Source organism: Cetorhinus maximus, chromosome 25 (assembly GCF_964194155.1).
Source record: "Cetorhinus maximus chromosome 25, sCetMax3.hap1.1, whole genome shotgun sequence".
Taxonomy (NCBI): domain Eukaryota; kingdom Metazoa; phylum Chordata; class Chondrichthyes; order Lamniformes; family Cetorhinidae; genus Cetorhinus; species Cetorhinus maximus.
Genome location: NC_135903.1, coordinates 12,101,593 through 12,120,089, shown reverse-complemented (window position 1 = coordinate 12,120,089; position 18,497 = coordinate 12,101,593). Strand labels below are relative to the sequence as shown.

Genomic DNA, 18,497 nt, shown 5'->3' with positions numbered 1-18,497 from the left:
TCAGAAGCCTAAAGGCCATAAGACCTCGAAAGCTTCCAGCTGGCAGGTTCAGATATGGGACCCGCCCCCACCCCTAACAAACCCTCACCCCATCACTGCAAGACAGGGCTGCTGTGTAAACCAAAGTTTGAGAGTGTCCTGCCTGAGGCTTCTAGCACCTGGCAGAACTCTTTCAGATCCACAGTCCTGTGTCAAAGCACTGTCATTGGAGTTGTGTTTGCTGGGGTGGGTGGGGGTTGGGGTGGTGGGTGCGCTTCAGGTTATCCTGAAGGCTGGAATAGCACTGAGAGCTGGCAGAGGGTTAGTGTCAGGAGGTGTTAGCCAGACCTTGTGGCACAGTGCTGCATCCTCCCATATCCACGTTAACCATGTGGGGCCTCTGCACACAACTCCTAGGTCACACACTTTTAACCATCTGGCAGGAAACTCAAGGACCAACAAGGATCAGTGAGGTCGAAAGCTCAAAAACATGGAAGTGGGAAGGTGGGTACTTATTTTTGGGGGTGGTGGACATGAGATAACACTGAAGGCAGACAGGAGTGCATAAGAGCTCAGTTTGGGTTCATTGATGAAGCACACTCAAGGATGATGAAAAGTACATACAGCACAATGAAAGCTGCCCTGTCTCCATGCATGTTGACATTTCATCATCAAGGATACACATTGAGCACTCTACAATGCAGAAGCACCGGGGGACTAAAGCAGCCTCCAGGTTCTACACTCATGACTCAATATCAGATGAATCTCTGATGCTGGTCTCTCAAGATACTTTGGCCAACCACAAAGTTCTTTGAGGCTGACACTTCACTCATGTCGGTACTGAGCAGGGAATGGACAGAGACTGTGATGAGATGGTTCTACATATCATAGAGCTAAGGGACATGATGGGAGATCTGCCAGGTGGGGGGTGGTTTGGGAGGGGGGGGGGTGGTGGTGAAATCTGTGACACTTGAATGACCACAAAGCATATCATTAGTTAGAAGAGGCTTACACAACATGCTAAATGGAATGAGTGGAAATCTATTTATATTAGTGCAAACTGATACAGATTGTGAACACCCATGAAACTTAGTATTTCTTAATTTTTCCAACTCTACTGCTATGACTTGGTACATCGCTGACATCCACAGCAGAGGTGGAGCAGCCTGCTGACTGCAATGCCCTGTTGTCTGTGATGACCTTGGCAGGTATCCTCTGGAGGACCAAGGCCTGGAGGGCCTCCTGACTTGCTATGGGTCTCCTGCTGTGAGGCAGGTGCACCCTCAGCCTATGGAGCTGCAGCTGATGGGGTCTCAGGCAAAGGGGTTTGAACTCGACTGGGCACGCTCAGAGTCACCTGGGTGGATGGCCCCAGGGTGTCCAGCTGCTGGTTCTTATCCCTATGGGTGCCCGAGAGCCCCTGGCTGACTCCTTGAGGAAAAGGTGCATCTGGAGTGAGGTCGAGGTGCCCATCCCACTCTCGTTTAACCACTGAGGAATCCCACCAATGCTTACAGCAATGAAGTGCAACTCCTGACATACATCAGGCCCCATGTCCTGGACCAAAGTCTCCATGGCAGTTGCCATCCTGGCAGTGTTGACCTCAGTGCTTTGGCATGATGGTGCAATGATCTCAGACTGAACGCAGACAGACTCCTCCATAGTCTGTTGCAATCTGTTGACCGCATCTGACAACCCTGTCTGACATTCCTGTGTCTGTCGTTGCAGTTCCAGCATCTGTGTTAGGGCTAAGTCCACAGGCTCATCATCTGACTCGGACTCAGCAGAATCCTGGTCTCCAGCAGTCTTCCAAGTGTCAAAGACCTTGGACAACTGGCTCCACCTGTTGTGGACTAGAATCTGTGCTATGCTCACCAGATTGTGATCTCGAACCTGCTCTAGAACTAGGTCCCACTGAGGTGTGTATCTCTGTGCTGGTGGAGGCTGTGATTGCTCTACATCAAGTGGGTCCTCAGGATCCCCATCCAAGGTGGTCTGGGGACTGGGGCTGGTGGGCCGGCTGCCAGTGGGCCTCTTCCATTTCCCGTTGGTGCCTGTCAAAGCGAGAAGAGATAATTAGTGATTTGCTGCATAGTAACAGTTTCGTTGGGTGAACGATGAGCAGGTGATTGGCCCTCACTTGCTCGGGAGACACTGGTCTCACGCTCGGTGCAGGCAGGTCCTGGTCAGCTCTGCCGCACGCTCTTCAAACTGAGTGAGGGGCCTGAGCTCAAGCAACCCACTTCGGTCTGGGATCTCTCCCTTTTGTTGTGGGTGAGCTTCTGCATGAAGACAGGTGGATAGACTGTGAGCAGGATGGATGCCAAGGCAGATGATAAGGATGCCTGCCTTCTGTGGGTGCTGAGTGAACCTGTGAAAGGGCTCAGGATGTCAGCTGCACAGGATGTGAGAAGAGATAAAGATATCAAAGTGTATGTGAGAGAATCAGTGATGATGTCCCTTGTGCTGGTCGTAAGATCCCTGTGGACTGTAACCCTGCGAATGCCTGATGGGCTTGTGAGAGTGAGAGTTTAGATGACAAGAGGGTTGACTTACCCTGACTGTGCAGATGAAATCATTCATCCTTTTCCTGCACAAGATGGTGAACCTCTTCTGTGCTGAGTTGGCACTGACCATTTTGGACATCTCCTCCCAAGCCAGAGTGGTGAGGTTGGTGTACCGCCTTCTCCCATCACTGGGGTAAAGGACGACCTGGTGTGCCTCCACCATGTCCAGATGTCACATCAGCATGTTGTCTCTGAACTTGGGGGCACTTGGCCTTCTTCCCTTTAGGGGCCATCACTCCCTCCGGCCAGTCCTGGGCTGTGGGCAGTGAAGGATGTGTGTGGGTGCAGTTTAAATATAGAGCCCGGGACGGTGATCCGATGAGGTCCAGGCAGGGCAGACGAATCCCAGCCCACCCCGCCACGAGATCCGACATGCTTCCTGCTCATGCATATTTAATGAGCTGAACAGCAGATGATCTGGCATGAAAACTCACCATTCCAGCTGGTGGGAAATGCCCTGGGATTGATTTCCTTAAAGCAGAGAGAGTTAAGGAAAGCTGGAATAGGGAGAGGTGTTCAAAATTAAGAGAAGTTTTGATAAAGTAGATAGGGAGAAACTGTTTCCAGTAACAGGAGGGTCAGGAACCAGGAGACACAGATTTAACGTCATTGACTCAAACTCCAGGGGGAAATATGAGGGGAACTATTTCTATGCAGCAAGTTATGATGATCTGGAATGGTCTGTCTGAGAGGGAGATGAATAATAACATTAAAAAAGGAGTTGAATAAATATTTGAAAAGGGGAAATCTATAAGATTACTGAGAAAGAGCAAAGGAGTTTGTACGAATTGGACAGCTCTTTCCATTGCAGCTTAATTCACTGTAAAATTGTCTTAGAGCAGTGGTGGGGGACCTTTTTCTTATTACAGGCCATTCACATACAGACAAAATCAGTCACGGGCCACATATACTAAAGAAAACTAAATGAAATTGATTTTTACGAGAAAATACAGAAACGTTCAACTCACCTGCTATTTTAATGCAGCAGCTGAATTTGAATATTATGTTGTTAAATATCACTTTGGTAATTGGGCTAACACTTTAATCCAAAGCAAATTGGTAACGATGATGATAACTGCTACTTTTAAGGTGCTACTGTCGTAGATCTGTACTTTTAGAAATCTTGCTGCGGGCCGGGTGAAATTGAGCAATGGGGCTGCATCCCGGCCCATGGGCTGTAGGTTCCCCAACCCTGTCTTAGAGAGATGCCCTGAGAGTGTGGCAGTGGAAATGGTACAGTCACACCCTCAGGCTCAAGTTTTGATGAAGGAAGTCAGACTCAGTGTAAACAAGATATTAGTCAATAAGGCACAAGGTCCGATTTGTGGATTAGCAGATAGAAACTCTTTAAACTAAAATAAAAGTCACAATTTCACTTACATGTAGTTATGGAGAATCTTAAACCTTTGGTTAGACAGAAGGCAGGGTGGGTCCAAGCCCCATCCCCACGGTTAAGAACATAGAGGGGACATTTCCCCAAAGCCTCTCCTGTTACCCAAATTAACTTTGGTGGAACTCCATTGAGCGCATTAATGGGGTTTCCAACAAACTCCTGTCAGATACGGCAGCTGAGTGGGAGTAGTCCTGGGAAAGTTCACCCCCAAATCTAAGCTGGCATTCCAACACAGTGCTGCATTGTCAGAAGTGCTGACATTAAAGTCAAGCCCCTTCAGCCTATTCTGAATTGATGATAGAGATCCCATGCCAGTATTCAGAGAGGATCAGAAGGCTTGTTGTTGTGCCATAGCTGTGAATCCACCATTCAACACCAGCAACAGTTCTTTCATCTTGTTCTGTTTCTTCTGGGATCTCGTTGTGTGAAAACTGGTTACTGAGTAACCAACAACAATCACAGAATTTTAAAGTAATTCATTGTACATGAAGTCCTTATAGATGTTTCTGAATTGGATAAAACAGTTTATAAGAAGGAAATATTTCTCTATAATAATTAGAACTTATCTATTGACTATATTTTACATAACTTCGTACTTTCCCATAATAGATTCCAATCAAGTCGAGGAAAAATTGCCCGAAAGTACTGAGAATGAAGGAGTCATATCTGAGGGTAGGTTGCCAGTGTAGCCAGTAACCAGTGCGCACTAAACCCATTATACCAGCTCACACACTTAACTTCCTCTTCATGCTTATTTTGTTCCCTCTCATCGAACCCTGATTAAAAATGTTTCTCTCACCTTGTCTGCAGATATATGTACACAAATCTTTGAAGGTGGTAGTGGGTACAGCAGTATCCTGGTTGTGTTACTGGGACTAGTAATCCCGAGGCCCGGACTAATGACCCAGAGACAAGAGTTCAGATCCCAGCACAACAGCTGAGGAATTTAAATTCAGTTAATTACATGAATCTGAGGTAAAAAGTTGGTTTCAGTAATGGACACCATGAAACTACCCGATTGTCATAAAAAAACTAACTGGTTCAATAATGGCCCTTTAAGGAAGGAATTCTGCCATCATTACCAAGTCTGACCTATATCTGACTCTAGGCCCACTGCAATGTGGTTGTATATAAAGCCCATATGTTTCCAAATTGGATAAAACAGTTTATAAGAAGCAAAATTTTCTCCAGTAATGATTAGAACTTATCTGTTGACTATATTTTACATAACTTCATATTTTCCCATAATAGATTCCAATCAGGTCGAGGAAAAATTGCCCGAAAGTACTGAGAATGAAGGAGTCATATCTGAGGGTAGGTTGCCAGTGTAGCCAGTAACCAGTGTGTACTAAACCCATTATACCAGCTCACACACTCAACTTCCTCTTCATGCTTATTTTGTTCCCTCTCATCGAACGCTGATTAAAAATGTTTCTCTCACCTTGCCTGCAGATTTATGTACTCAATTCTTTGAAGGTGGCAGGGGATACAGCAGTATCCTGGTTGTGTTACTGGGACTAGTAATCCTGAGGTCCAGAATAATGATCGAGAGACGAGAGTTCAGATCCCAGCACAGCAGCTGAGGAATTTAAATTCAGTTATTACATGAATCTGAAATAAAAAGTTGGTCTCAGTAATGGACACCATGGGCAGGACTTTCCCCCCGTCGGGAGCGAAGTTGAAAGGTGGGCACGCACAGGCGCGCTTCCAATCGGCGTCTCCGATCGGGGGCGTGGCGCCATTTTACATGGGCGGGCCAATTAAGGCCCACCCAGCGTGACGTCCGCACAGAAGCGCTATGCGCTCCCTGTGCAGGTGGTGGGGGGGATTCCAAAATCGAGAGTGCGCTTCTTTGCACATGCGCACGAAAGAGCGCACTCATCTCTCTGAGGCTAAGTGCAGTCTCAGGGAGATCGGCTCTAAACGTAAAAAAGCTAAAAATAGCACAATAAAATTTCCCTAACATGTCCCCTCATGTGACACTGTCACATGAGTTGGGACATGTCCATAATTTTTACAAAAACTTTATTAAAATTTTTTAAAACCTACATGAAACCTCATCCCGCCCATGGATGAGGTTTCATGTTTTTTCTAATTCCCGCCAGGGCTCCTGGCCTGCCCACCAACCGACGGGCAGGTCCTTTAATTACTTAATTGACTCTGTCAATGGCCTCAATTGACTATTGACAGGTCAGCGGGCACACAGCTGATTTTGCTGCGCCCCTGCCTGCCTGAAAATTTAAATGGGGCGGGATGATGTTGGGAGTTCCGCCCAACGTCACCACACGTCATTTTACGCGATGGAGAGTGGGCCCCACCCCCGCTGCTGGCGGTAAAATCCCGCCCCATGAAACTACCCGATTGTCATAAAAGAACTAACTGGGTCAATAATGTCCCTTTAAGGAAGGAATTCTGTCATCATTACCAAGTCTGGCCTATATTTGACTCTAGGCCCACTGCAATGGGGTTGTATGTAAAGCCCATATGTTTCGGAATTGGATAAAACAGATTCTAAGAAGGAAAATTTCCAGTAATGATTAGAACTTATCTGTTGACTATATTTTACATAACTTCATATTTTCCCATAAGAGATTCCAATCAGGTTGAGGAAAAATTGCCTGAAAGTACTGATGATGAAGGAGTCATATCTGAGGGTAGGTTGCCAGTGTAGCCAGTAACCAGTGCGCACTAAACCCATTATACCGGCTCACACATTTAACTTCCTCTTCATGCTTATTTCATTCCCTCTCATCGAACCCTGATTAAAAATGTTTGTCTCACCTTGCCTGCAGATCTATGTACTCAAATCTTTGAAGGTGGCAGTGGGTACAGCAGTATCCTGGTTGTGTTACTGGGAGTAATAATCCTGAGGCCCAGACTAAGGATCCAGAGACAAGAGTTCAGATCCCAGCACAGCTGCTGAGGAATTTAAATTCAGTTAATTACATGGATCTGAAGTAAAAAGTTGGTCTCAGTAATGGACACCATGGGCAGGACTCCCCACCCGTCGGGGGCGAAGTTGAAGGGTGGGCGTGCACAGGCGCACTTCAGATCGACATTCCCGATCAGGGGCGTGGTGCCATTTTACATGGGTGGGCCAATTAAGGCCCGCCCAGCGTGATGTCTGCACAGAAGCGCTATGCGCTCCGTGTGCGGGTGGGTGGGTGGGCGGGGGGGGGATTCCAAATCCGAGATTGCGCTCCTTTGCACATGCGCACGAAAGAGCGCACGCGTCTCATTGTGCTATTTTTAGCTTTTTTACATTTAGAGTCGATCTCCCTGAGGCTGCACTTAGCCTCAGGGAGATCGGCTCTAAACGTAAAAAAGCTAAAAATAGCACAATAAAATTTCCCTAACATGTCCCCTCATGTGACACTGTCACATGAGTTGGGACATGTCCATAATTTTTACAAAAACTTTATTAAAATTTTTTAAAACCTACATGAAACCTCATCCCGCCCATGGATGAGGTTTCATGCTTTTTCTAATTCCCGCCGGGGCTCCTGGCCTGCCCGTCAACCTTAAGGTTAGACGGGCAGGTCCTTCAATTACTTAATTGACTATGTCAATGGCCTCAATTGACTATTGACAGGTCAGCGGGCACACAGCTGATTTTGCTACGCCCGCGCCTGCCTGAAAATTTAAATGGGGCGGGATGATGTCTGGAGTTCCGCCCAACGTCACCACACGTCATTTTATGTGTCAGAGAGTGGGCCCCACCCCCGCCGCCAGCGGTGTAATCCCGCCCCATGAAACTACCCGATTGTCATAAAACTAACTGGGTCAATAATGTCCCTTTAAGGAAGGAAATCTGCCATCATTACCAAGTCTAGCCTATATTTGACTCTAGGCCCACTGCAATGGGGTTGTATATAAAGCCCATATGTTTCCAAATTGGATAAAACAGATTATAAGAAGGAAAATTTTCTCCAGTAATGATTAGAACTTATCTGTTGACTATATTTTACATAACTTTGTATTTTCCCATAATAGATTCCAATCAGGTTGAGGAAAAATTGCCTGAAAGTACTGAGAATGAAGGAGTCATATCTGAGGGTAGGTTGCCAGTGTAGCCATTAACCAGTGTGCACTAAACCCATTATACCAGCTCACACACTTAACTTCCTCTTCATGCTTATTTTGTTCCCTGCCATCGAACCCTGATTAAAAATGTTTGTCTCACCTTGCCTGCAGATATATGTACTCAAATCATTGAAGGTGGCAGGGGATACAGTAGTATCCTGGTTGTGTTACTGGGACTAGTAGTCCTGAGGCCCGGACTAATGATCTAGAGACAAGAGTTCAGATCCCAGCACAGCAGCTGAGGAATTTAAATTCAGTTAATTACATGAATCTGAAGTAAAAAGTTGGTATCAGTAATGGACACCATGAAACTACCCGATGGTCATAAAAAAAACTTTCTGGGTCAATAATGTCCCTTTAAGGAAGGAAATCTGCCATACTTAAACAGTCTGGCTTACATGTGACTCCAGACCCACAGCAATGGGGTTGACTCAAGGAGGCAGTGCACCTCCACCTTCTCAAGGGCAATTAAGAAGGGAAAAACAATTCTGGCCTTGTCAGTGATGCTCACATTCTGTGAATAAATAAAACGAAAGTTGATAAGGTTGTTTAAAAAAAGTGAATAGGATCCTGGGCTTTACATATAAAGGCACGGAGTGAATTGCAAAGAAGTTATTGTAAACCTTTCAACTCACTAGTTCAACCTGAGCTGGACTATTATTTGCACCAAAGGAGAGAGGATACCAAGGAGATCTACCAGAATGATGCCAGGGATGAGGGACTTGGGTTGAGTGAAGAGAATCTGGGTTTGTTTCCCTTAAAGCAGAGAGAGTTAAGGAAAGCTGGAATAGGGAGAGGTGTTCAAAATTGAGAAGTTTTGATAGAGTAGATGGTGAGAAACTGTTTCCAGTAACAGGAGGGTCAGGAACCAGAGGACACAGATTTAACATCATTGACTCAAACTCCAGGGGAAATATGAGGGGAACTATTTCTATGCAGCAAGTTGTTATGTTCTGGAATGGTCTGTCTGAGGGGTGGCGGTGAATAATAACATTAAAAAGGGAGTTGGATAAATATTTGAAAAGGAAAAATTTGCAGGAGTACTTGGATAGGGCAAAAGAGTTTCTACTAATTGGACAGCTCTTTCCATTGCATCTTAATTCACTGTAAACTTCTATTAGAGAGATGCCCTGAGAGTGTGGCAGTGTAAATGGTACAATCTACACCCTCACACTCAAGATTTGATGAAGGATCCGGGACTCGGTGTAAACAAGATATTAGCTAATAAGGCACAAGGTCTGATTTGTAGATTAACAGATAAAAGCTCTTTAAACTAAAATAACAATCACAATTTTCACTTACATATAGTTATGCAGAATCCTTAACCTTTGGTTAGACAGAAGGCTGATTGGGTCCAAGCCCCATCCCCATAGTTAAGAACATAGAGGGGATATTTCCCCAAAGCTTCTCCTGTTCCCCAACATAGCCTTGGTGGAACTCCATTGAGCACATTCATGGGGTTTCCACCAAACTCCAGCCAACATTGTGGGAGAAGCCCTGGGAAAATTCACCCCCAAATCTAGGCTGTCATTCCAACACAGTGCTGCATTGGCAGCAGTGCTGACATTAAACTCGAGTCCCATCAGCCTATCCTGGTTGATGTTAGAGACCCTGTGCCACCATTCAGAGAAGAGCAGAGGCTTTGTTGCGGTGTCATGTCCGAGATTCCACCCATAATCATCACCAAAAACAGCTCTTTCATCTTGTTCTGTTTCTGGTATCTTACTGTGTGAAAACTGGTAACCAGGTAATGAACAACAATCACTGCATTTCAAATTAATTCATTGTATATGAAGCCCATATGTTTCCAAACTGGATAAAACAGATTATAAGAAGGAAGATTTTCTCCAGTAATGATTAGAACTTATCTGTTGACTATTTTACATAACTTCGTACTTTCCCATAATAGATTCCAATCAGGTCGAGGAAAAATTGCCTGAAAGTACTGAGAATGAAGGAATCATATCTGAGGGTAGGTTGCCAGTGTAGCCAGTAACCAGTGCGCACTAAACCCATTATACCAGCTCACACTTAACTTCCTCTTCATGCTTATTTTGTTCCTTCTCATCGAACCCCGATTAAAAGTGTTGCTCTCATCTTGCCTGCAGATTTATGTACTCAAATCTTTGAAGGTGGCAGGGGGTACATTAATATCCTGGTTGTGTTACTGGGACTAGTAATCCTGAGGCCCAGAATAATGATCCAGAGACAAGAGTTCAGATCCCAGAACAGCAGCTGAGGAATTTTAATTCAGTTAATTACATGAATCTGAAGTAAAAAGTTGGTATCAATAATGGACACCATGAAACTACCCAATTGTCAAAAAAAAAATATCTGGTTCAATAATGTCCTTTAAGGAAGGAAATCTGCCATCATTATCAAGTCTGGCTTATATCTGACTCAAGACCCACAGCAATGTGGTTGACTCTTAAATGCCCTCAGAAATGGCCTAGCACTCTATTCAGCTTTGTATTCAAGGAGGCAGTGGACCACCATCCTCTCAAGGGCAATTAAGAAGGAAAAAATAATTCTGGCCTTGTCAGTGATGCCCGCATTCTGTGCAAAATAAATAAAAAGTTGATAAGGTTGTTAAAAAAGTGAATGGGATCCTGGGCTTTATAGATAGAGGCACAGAGTGGAGAAGCAAAGTTATGGGAAACCTGTCAACTCAATAGTTAAACCTGAGCTGGTCTATTGTGTACATTGGGATATATGAACATATGACTTACCAGCAGGAGTAGGCCACTCCACCCCTCGAGCCTGCTCCGCCATTCAATAAGACCACGGCCGATCTGATTGTAACCACAACCCCACATTCCCGCCTACCCCCGATAACTATTCACTCACTTGCTTATCAAGGATCTATCTACCTCTGCCTTAAAAATATTCAGACTCTGCATCCACCACCTTTTGAGGAAGGGAGTTCCAAAGACTCACAACCATCTGAGAGAAAAAATTTCCCCTCATCTCTGTCTTAACAGGGCAACTCCTTATTTTTAACAGTGACCGCTAGTTCTAGATTTCCCCACAGGAGGAAACACACTTTCCACATCCACCCTGTCCAGACCCCTCAGGATCTTAAAGGTTCCAATCATGTTGCCTCTTATTCTTCTAAACTCCAGTGGATACAAGCCTAGTCTGTTCAAACTTTCCTCATAAGACAGCCCTCCCATTCCACGTATTAGTCTGGTAAACCTTCTCTGAACTGCTTCCAATGCATTTACATCCTTCCTTAAATAAGGTGACCAGTACTGTACACAATACTCCAGATGTGGTCTCACAAGTGCCCTGTATAATTGAAGCATAACCTCCCTACTTTGTATTCAATTCCCTTGGCAATAAACAATAACATTCTATTAGCTTTGCTAATTACTTGCTGTACCTGAATACTAACCTTTTGTGATTCATGCATTGAATGTGATTGCGATTCATGCACATTGTAGAAAGAATCGAGGGTAAAAAGGAAACTTACTGGAATGATACCAGGGATGAGGCACTTGGGTTAAGTGAAGAGAATCTGGGGCTGGGATTTTCCAATCCTGCCAGTGGTGAGCGTCATGGTGGGCAGGATGGGAAAATATGGTGTTCATCCAAAAATCAGTTTCCCACTGGCATGAAAAGAGATCGTCATTGTCTGCGGGTCGGGTAGGCCGCTGCGCCATGGTGGGAACCGCATTTGGCATTGAAGTGTCATGAATATGCATTCAAAAGCCATCTCACCAGAATCATGCCCCAACTTTAGATCAAAAGGCCACGCCAGTGTCTAATTAGACTGGCGTGATTGATGACCGGGTATAAGTGATGTGCACCTGGCGGCCTGCACTTCATTTGTGACTTTGCGATATGTTCGCCTACCATTCTTTGCGCTCCACTCGCAGCTGCTCTGACTCCATGCCAGGCTGCGCAGACAAGACCAGCGGGAGCTAAGTGGGGGTTCAGAGCCAATGATCTCCATTCCAGACCAGCGGTAAGGCGGGGTTGGGGATGGTGTGGTGGAAGGGCCTGGGGTCAAAGGCTTGACTTCGGGGGGTTGGCGTGGTTGCGAGTCAAGACAGAGGCAAGGGAAGGGGCTGGAAGGCAAAGGCTTGACTGGGTGGGGGGTAACATAGACACATAACTGGGAGAGTGGGAAGCATTTGGGGACCGAAAGCACAGACAATATTGGGCAAGAGCACAAGAGGTAGTTGGGTCTAGAATGCAGAGACAGTCCTATAGGCCTGCGTCACAATTTAGAGGGCTGTTCTTGATAAGGTTGTTAAAAAAATGAATGGGATCCCGAGCTTTATAAATATAAAGGCACAGAGTGGAGATGGAAAGAAATTATGGGAAACCTTTCAACTCCTTAGTTAAACCTGAGTTCGTCTATTATATAGCACTGTAGAAAGGAGAGAGGGTACAAAAGAGATTTACAAGAATGATGCCAGGGATGAGGGACTTGTGTTAAGTGAAGAGAATCTGGGTTTGTTTTCCATAAAGCAGAGAGAGCTAAGTAAAGCTGGAGTAGAGGTGTTCAAAATTTAAGGGCAGAATTTAGCCCTCGATGGGCGGGTGGGGAGGGATTCCCCAACTGTCAAAGTGCGCTCTTTCGCGCATGCGCACAAAAGAGTGCACATCTCCCTGAGACTAAGTGCTGTCTCAGGGAGAGCGCTGAAAGTTTTATAAATTTAAGAAATAGAAAAGTAAAAAAATTATTAACATGTCCCCCTCATGTGACAATGTCGCACGAGATGGGACATGTTAATAAATATCACATAAAGTTTATTAAAGTTTTTTAAAACAGACATGAAACCTCATCCCGCCTGTGGATGAGGTTTCATGTTTTTTGCAGAAGCCCGCTGGAGCTCCTGGCCTGCCCACCAACCTTAAGGTTGGATGGGCAGGGCCTTTAATTGACTTAATTATTCCTGTCAATGGCCTCCAGTAATGATTAGAACTTATATGTTGACTCTATTTTACCTGACCTTGTATTTTCCCGTAATAGATTCCAATCAGGTCGAGGAAAAATTGCCTGAAAGTACTGAGAATGAAGGAGTCATATCTGAGGGTAGGTTGCCAGTGTAGCCAGTAACCAGTGCGCACTAAACCAATTATACCAGCTCACACATTTAACTTCCTCTTCATGCTTATTTTGTTCCCTGTCATCGAACCCTGATTAAAAATGTTTCTCTCACCTTGCCTGCAGATATATGTACACAAATCTTTGAAGGTGGCAGGGGGTACAGCAGTATCCTAGTTGTGTTACTGGGACTAGTAATCTCGAGACCTGGACAAATGATCCAGAGACAAGAGTTCAAATCTCAGCACAGCAGCTGAGGAATTTAAATTCAATTAATTACATGAACCCGAAGTTATTGGTATCAGTAACGGTCACCATGAAACTAAAAGATCATCATTAAAAAAAATCATCCAGTTCACTAATGTCCTTTACGGAAGGAAATCTGCCATCCTTACCCAGTCTGGCCTACATGTGATTCAAGACACACAATAATGGGGCTGAATCTTAACTGCCCTCAGAAACAGCCTAGCATGCCATCCAGCTTTGTATTCAAGGAGGCAGTGCATCACCACCTTCTCAAGGGTAATTAAGGAGGGAAAAATAATTCTGGGTTTGTCAGTGATGCCCACATTCTGTGTAAAATAGATAAAAAGTTGATAAAGTTGTTAAAAAAGTGAGTGGAATCCTGAGCTTCATAAATAGAGGCACAGAGTGGAGAAGAAAAGGAGTTATGGGAAACCTGAGCTGGACTATTATGTAGCACACTGTAGAAAGGAGAGAGGATACAAAAGAGATTTACTAGAATGATGTCAGGGATGAGGGACTTGTGTTAAGTGAAGAGAATCCTTAAAGCAGAGAGTTAAAGAAATCTGGAATAGAGGTGTTCAAAATTAAGAGAAGTTTTGATAGAGTAGATAGGGAGAAACTGTTTCCAGTAACATGAGGATCTGGAACCAGGGGACACAGATTTAACATCATTGACTCAAAATCCAGGGGGAAACATGAGGAGAACTATTTCTGTGCAGCAAGTTGTTATGTTCTGGAATGGTCTGTCTGAGAGTAGGGGGGAGAGGGGGCGGTGAATAATAACATTACAAAGGGATAAAAGCAAAATAATGCAGATGCTGGAAATGCAAAACAAAAACAAAAATACCTGGAAAACCTCAGCAGGTCTGACAGCATCTACGGAGAGGAATACAGTTAATGATTCGAGTCCAAATGACTCTTCATCAGAACTAAGGAAAAATAGAAAAGAGGTGAAATATAAGCTAGTTTAAGGGGGGGGGGGTGGTGGGACAGGTAGAGCTGGATAGAGGGCCAGTGATAGGTGGCGATTGCCAAAAGATGTCATAGACAAAAGGACAAAGAGGTGTTGACGGGGTGGTGATATTAGCTAAGAAATGTGCTAATAGGTGACATTAAGGGTAGAAAGCAGGATAAACAAGGTACAGATAGCCCTAGTGGGGGTGGGGTGGGGGGAAGGGATCAAAATAGGCTAAAAGGTAGAGATAAAACAATGGATGGAAATACATTTAAAAATAATGGAAATAGGTGGGAAAAGGAAAATCTATATAAATTATTGGAAAAGGGGGATCGGAAAGGGGGTGGGGATGGAGGAGAGAGTTCATGATTTAAAGTTGTTGAACTCAATATTCAGTCCGGAAGGCTGTAAAGTGCTTAGTTGGAAGATGAGGTGCTGCTCCTCCAGTTTGCATTGAGTTTCACTGGAACATTGCAGCCGGCCAAGGATGGACATGTGGGCATGAGAGCAGGGTGGTGTGTTGAAATGGCAAGCAACAGGAAGATCTGGGTCATGCTTGCGGACAGACCGAAGGTGTTCCGCAAAGCAGTCACCCAGTCTGCGTTTGGTCTCTCCAATGTAGAGGAAACCACATTGCGAGCAGCAAATGCAGTATTCTAAATTGAGGGTAGTGCAAGTGAAATGCTGCTTCACTTGAAAGGAGTGTTTAGGCCCTTGGACGGTGAGGAGGGGGGTAGTAAAGGGGCAGGTGTTGCTCCTTCTGCGGTTGAATGGGAAGGTGCCGTGGGAGGGGGTTAAGGTGTAGGGTGTGATGGAGGGAACGATCCCTGCATTACAAAGGGAGTTGGATAAATACTTGAAAAGGAGAAATCTATAAGATTACTAGGAAAGAACGAAGGAGTTTGTACTAATTGGACAGCTCTTTCCATTGCAGCTTAATTCACTGTAAACCTCTATTAGAGAGATGCCCTGAGAGTGTGGCAGTGTAAATGGTACAATCTACATCCCCACACTCAAGATTTGATGAAGGATCCGGGACACGGTGTAAACAAGATATTAGCTAATAAGGCACAAGGTCTGATTTGTAGATTAGCAGATAGGAGCTCTTTAAACTAAAATAACAGTCACAATTTCACTTAACATGTAATTATGCAGAATCCTTAACTTTTGGTTAGACAGAAGGCTGGGTGGGTCCAAGCCCCATCCCCATGGTTAAGAACATCGAGGGGACATTTCCCCAAAGACTCTCCTGTTCCCCAACAACTTTGGTGGAACTTCATTGAGCACATTAATGGTGTTACCACCAAACTCCTGCCAACATTGCGGCAGCAGAGTGGGAGAAGCTCAATCTAGGCTGGCACTCCAACACAGTGCTGCATAGTCAGAAGTGCTAACATTAAACTCAAGCCCCATCTACCTATTCTGGTTGATGTTAGAGATTCCATGCCACCATTCAAGGGGGAGCAGGGGGTTTTCACAGTGTCATAGCTGAGATTCTACCATAAATCATCACCAGACACAGTTGTTTCATCTTATTCTATTTTGGGATCTTGCTCTGTGAAAACTGGTTACCATGTAACCAACAGCAATCACTGTATTTTAAAGTAATTCATTGTATATGAAGTCCTTAGAGATGTTTCTGAATTGGATAAAACAGTTTATAAGAAGGAAGATTTTCTCCGGTAATGATTACAACTTATCTGTTGACTCTATTTTACATGACCTTGTATTTTCCCATAATAGATTTCAATCAGGTCGGGGAAAAATTGACAGAAAATATTGAGAATGAAGGAGTCATATCTGAGGGTAGGTTGCCAGTGTAGCCAGTAACCAGTGTGCACTAAACCAATTATACCAGCTCACAAACTTAACTTTCTCTTCATGTTTATTTTGTTCCCTGTCATCGAACCCTGATTAAAAATGTTTGTCTCACCTTGCCTGCAGATATATGTACACAAATCTTTGAAGGTGGCAGGGGATACAGTAGTATCCTAGTTGTGTTACTGGGACTAGTAATCTCGAGACCTGGACAAAGGATCCAGAGACAAGTGCTCAAATCCCAGCACAGCAGCTGAGGAATTTAAATTCAATTAATTACATGAACCCAAAGTTATTGGTATCAGTAACGGTCACCATGAAACTAAAAGATCATCATTAAAAAACATCATCTGGTTCACTAATGTCATTTACGGAAGGAAATCTGCCATCCTTACCCAGTCTGGCCTACGTGTGATTCAAGACACACAATAATGGGGCTGAATCTTAACTGTCCTCAGAAACAGCCTAGCATGCCATCCAGCTTTGTATTCAAGGAGGCAGTGCATCACCACCTTCTCAAGGGTAATTAAGGAGGGAAAAATAATTCTGGGTTTGTCAGTGATGCCCACATTCTGTGTAAAATAAATAAAAAGTTGATAAGGTTGTTAAAAAAGTGAATGGAATCCTGAGCTTCATAAATAGAGGCACAGAGTGGAGAAGAAAAGGAGTTATGGGAAACCTTTCAACTCCCTAGTTAAACCTGAGCTGGACTATTATGTAGCACACTGTAGAAAGGAGGGAGGGTACAAAAGAGATTTACTAGAATGTCAGGGATGAGGGACTTGTGTTAAGTGAAGAGAATCTGGGTTTGTTTTCCTTAAAGCAGAGAGTTAAAGAAAGCTAGAATAGAGGTGTTCAAAATTAAAAGAAGTTTTGATAGAGTAGATAGGGAGAAACTGTTTCCAGTAACATGAGGATCTGGAACCAGGGGACACAGATTTAACATTATTCACTCAAAATCCAGGGGGAAACATGAGGGGAACTATTTCTGTGCAGCAAGTTGTTATGTTCTGGAATGGTCTGTCTGAGAGTTGGGGGGGGTGGGGTGAATAATAACATTACAAAGGGAGTTGGATAAATACTTGAAAAGGAGAAATCTATAAGATTACTAGGAAAGAGCAAAGGTGTGTGTACTAATTGGACAGCTCTTTCCATTGCAGCTTAATTCACTGTAAAATTCTATTAGAGAGATGCCCTGAGAGTGTGGCAGGGTAAATGGTACAATCTACACCCTCACACTCAAGATTTGATGAAGGTTCCGGGACTCGGTGTAAACAAGATATTAGTCAATAAGGCACAAGGTCTGATTTGTGGATTAGCAGATAGGAACTCTTTAAACTAAAATAACAGTCACAATTTCACTTAACATGTAATTATGCAGAATCCTTAACTTTTGGTTAGACAGAAGGCTGGGTGGGTCCAAGCCCCATCCCCATGGTTAAGAACATCGAGGGGACATTTCCCCAAAGACTCTCCTGTTCCCCGACAACTTTGGTGGAACTCCATTGAGCACATTAATGGTGTTTCCACCAAACTCCTGCCAACGTTGCGGCAGCAGAGTGGGAGAAGCTCAATCTAGGCTGGCACTCCATCACAGTGCTGCATAGTCAAAAGTGCTGACATTAAACTCAAGCCCCATCTGCCTATTCTGGTTGATGTTAGAGATTCCATCCACCATTCGGGGAAGAGTAGGGGGATTGTCACAGTGTCATAGCTGAGATTCTACCATAAATCATCACCAGAAACAGTTGTTTCATCTTATTCTGTTTTGGGATCTTGCTGTGTGAAAACTGGTTACCATGTAACCAACAGCAATCACTGTATTTTAAAGTAATTAATTGTATATTAAGTCCTTAGAGACATTTCTGAATTGGATAAAACAGTTTATAAGAAGGGAAATTTTCTCCAGTAATGATTAGAACCTACCTGTTGACTATATTTTACATAACCCCATATCTTCCTATAATAGATTCCAACCAGGTCGAGGGGCAATTGTCTGAAAATATTGAGAATGAAGGAGTCATATCTGAGGGTAGGTTGCCAGTGTAGCCAGTAACCAGTGTGCACTAAACCCATTATACCGGCTCACACACTTAGATCATAAGACCATAAGACATAGCAGCAGAAATTAGGCCATTCGGTCCATTGAGTCTGCTCCGCCATTCAATCATGGCTGATAAGTTTCTCAACCCCATTCTCCTGCCTTCTCCCCGTAACCTTTGATCCCCTTACCAATCAAGAACCTATCTATCTCGGTCTTAAATACACTCAATGACCTGGCCTCCACAGCCTTCTGTGGCAATGAATTCCATAGATTCATCACTCTCTGGCTAAAGAAGTTTCTCCTCATCTCTGTTCTAAAAGGTCTTCCCTTCACTCTGCGGTTGTGCCTTTGGGTCC

General features: G+C 44.2%; 1 protein-coding gene across 9 annotated transcripts in view; it reads left to right on the top strand.

Moving 5' to 3' along the window:
- The window catches only part of odad4 (outer dynein arm docking complex subunit 4), a 90,150-nt gene that overhangs the window by 60,518 nt on the left and 11,135 nt on the right, over window positions 1-18,497 (top strand). For 7 of the 9 annotated variants that reach the window (XM_078529486.1, XM_078529485.1, XM_078529484.1 and 4 more), the window contains one exon: window positions 18,067-18,129. The exons of the other annotated variants lie outside the window; for them this stretch is intronic. In XM_078529486.1, coding sequence (XP_078385612.1) covers window positions 18,067-18,129 — 63 coding nt within the window. The remainder of the gene's footprint in view (window positions 1-18,066; window positions 18,130-18,497) is intronic. 9 annotated transcript variants of the gene reach the window in all.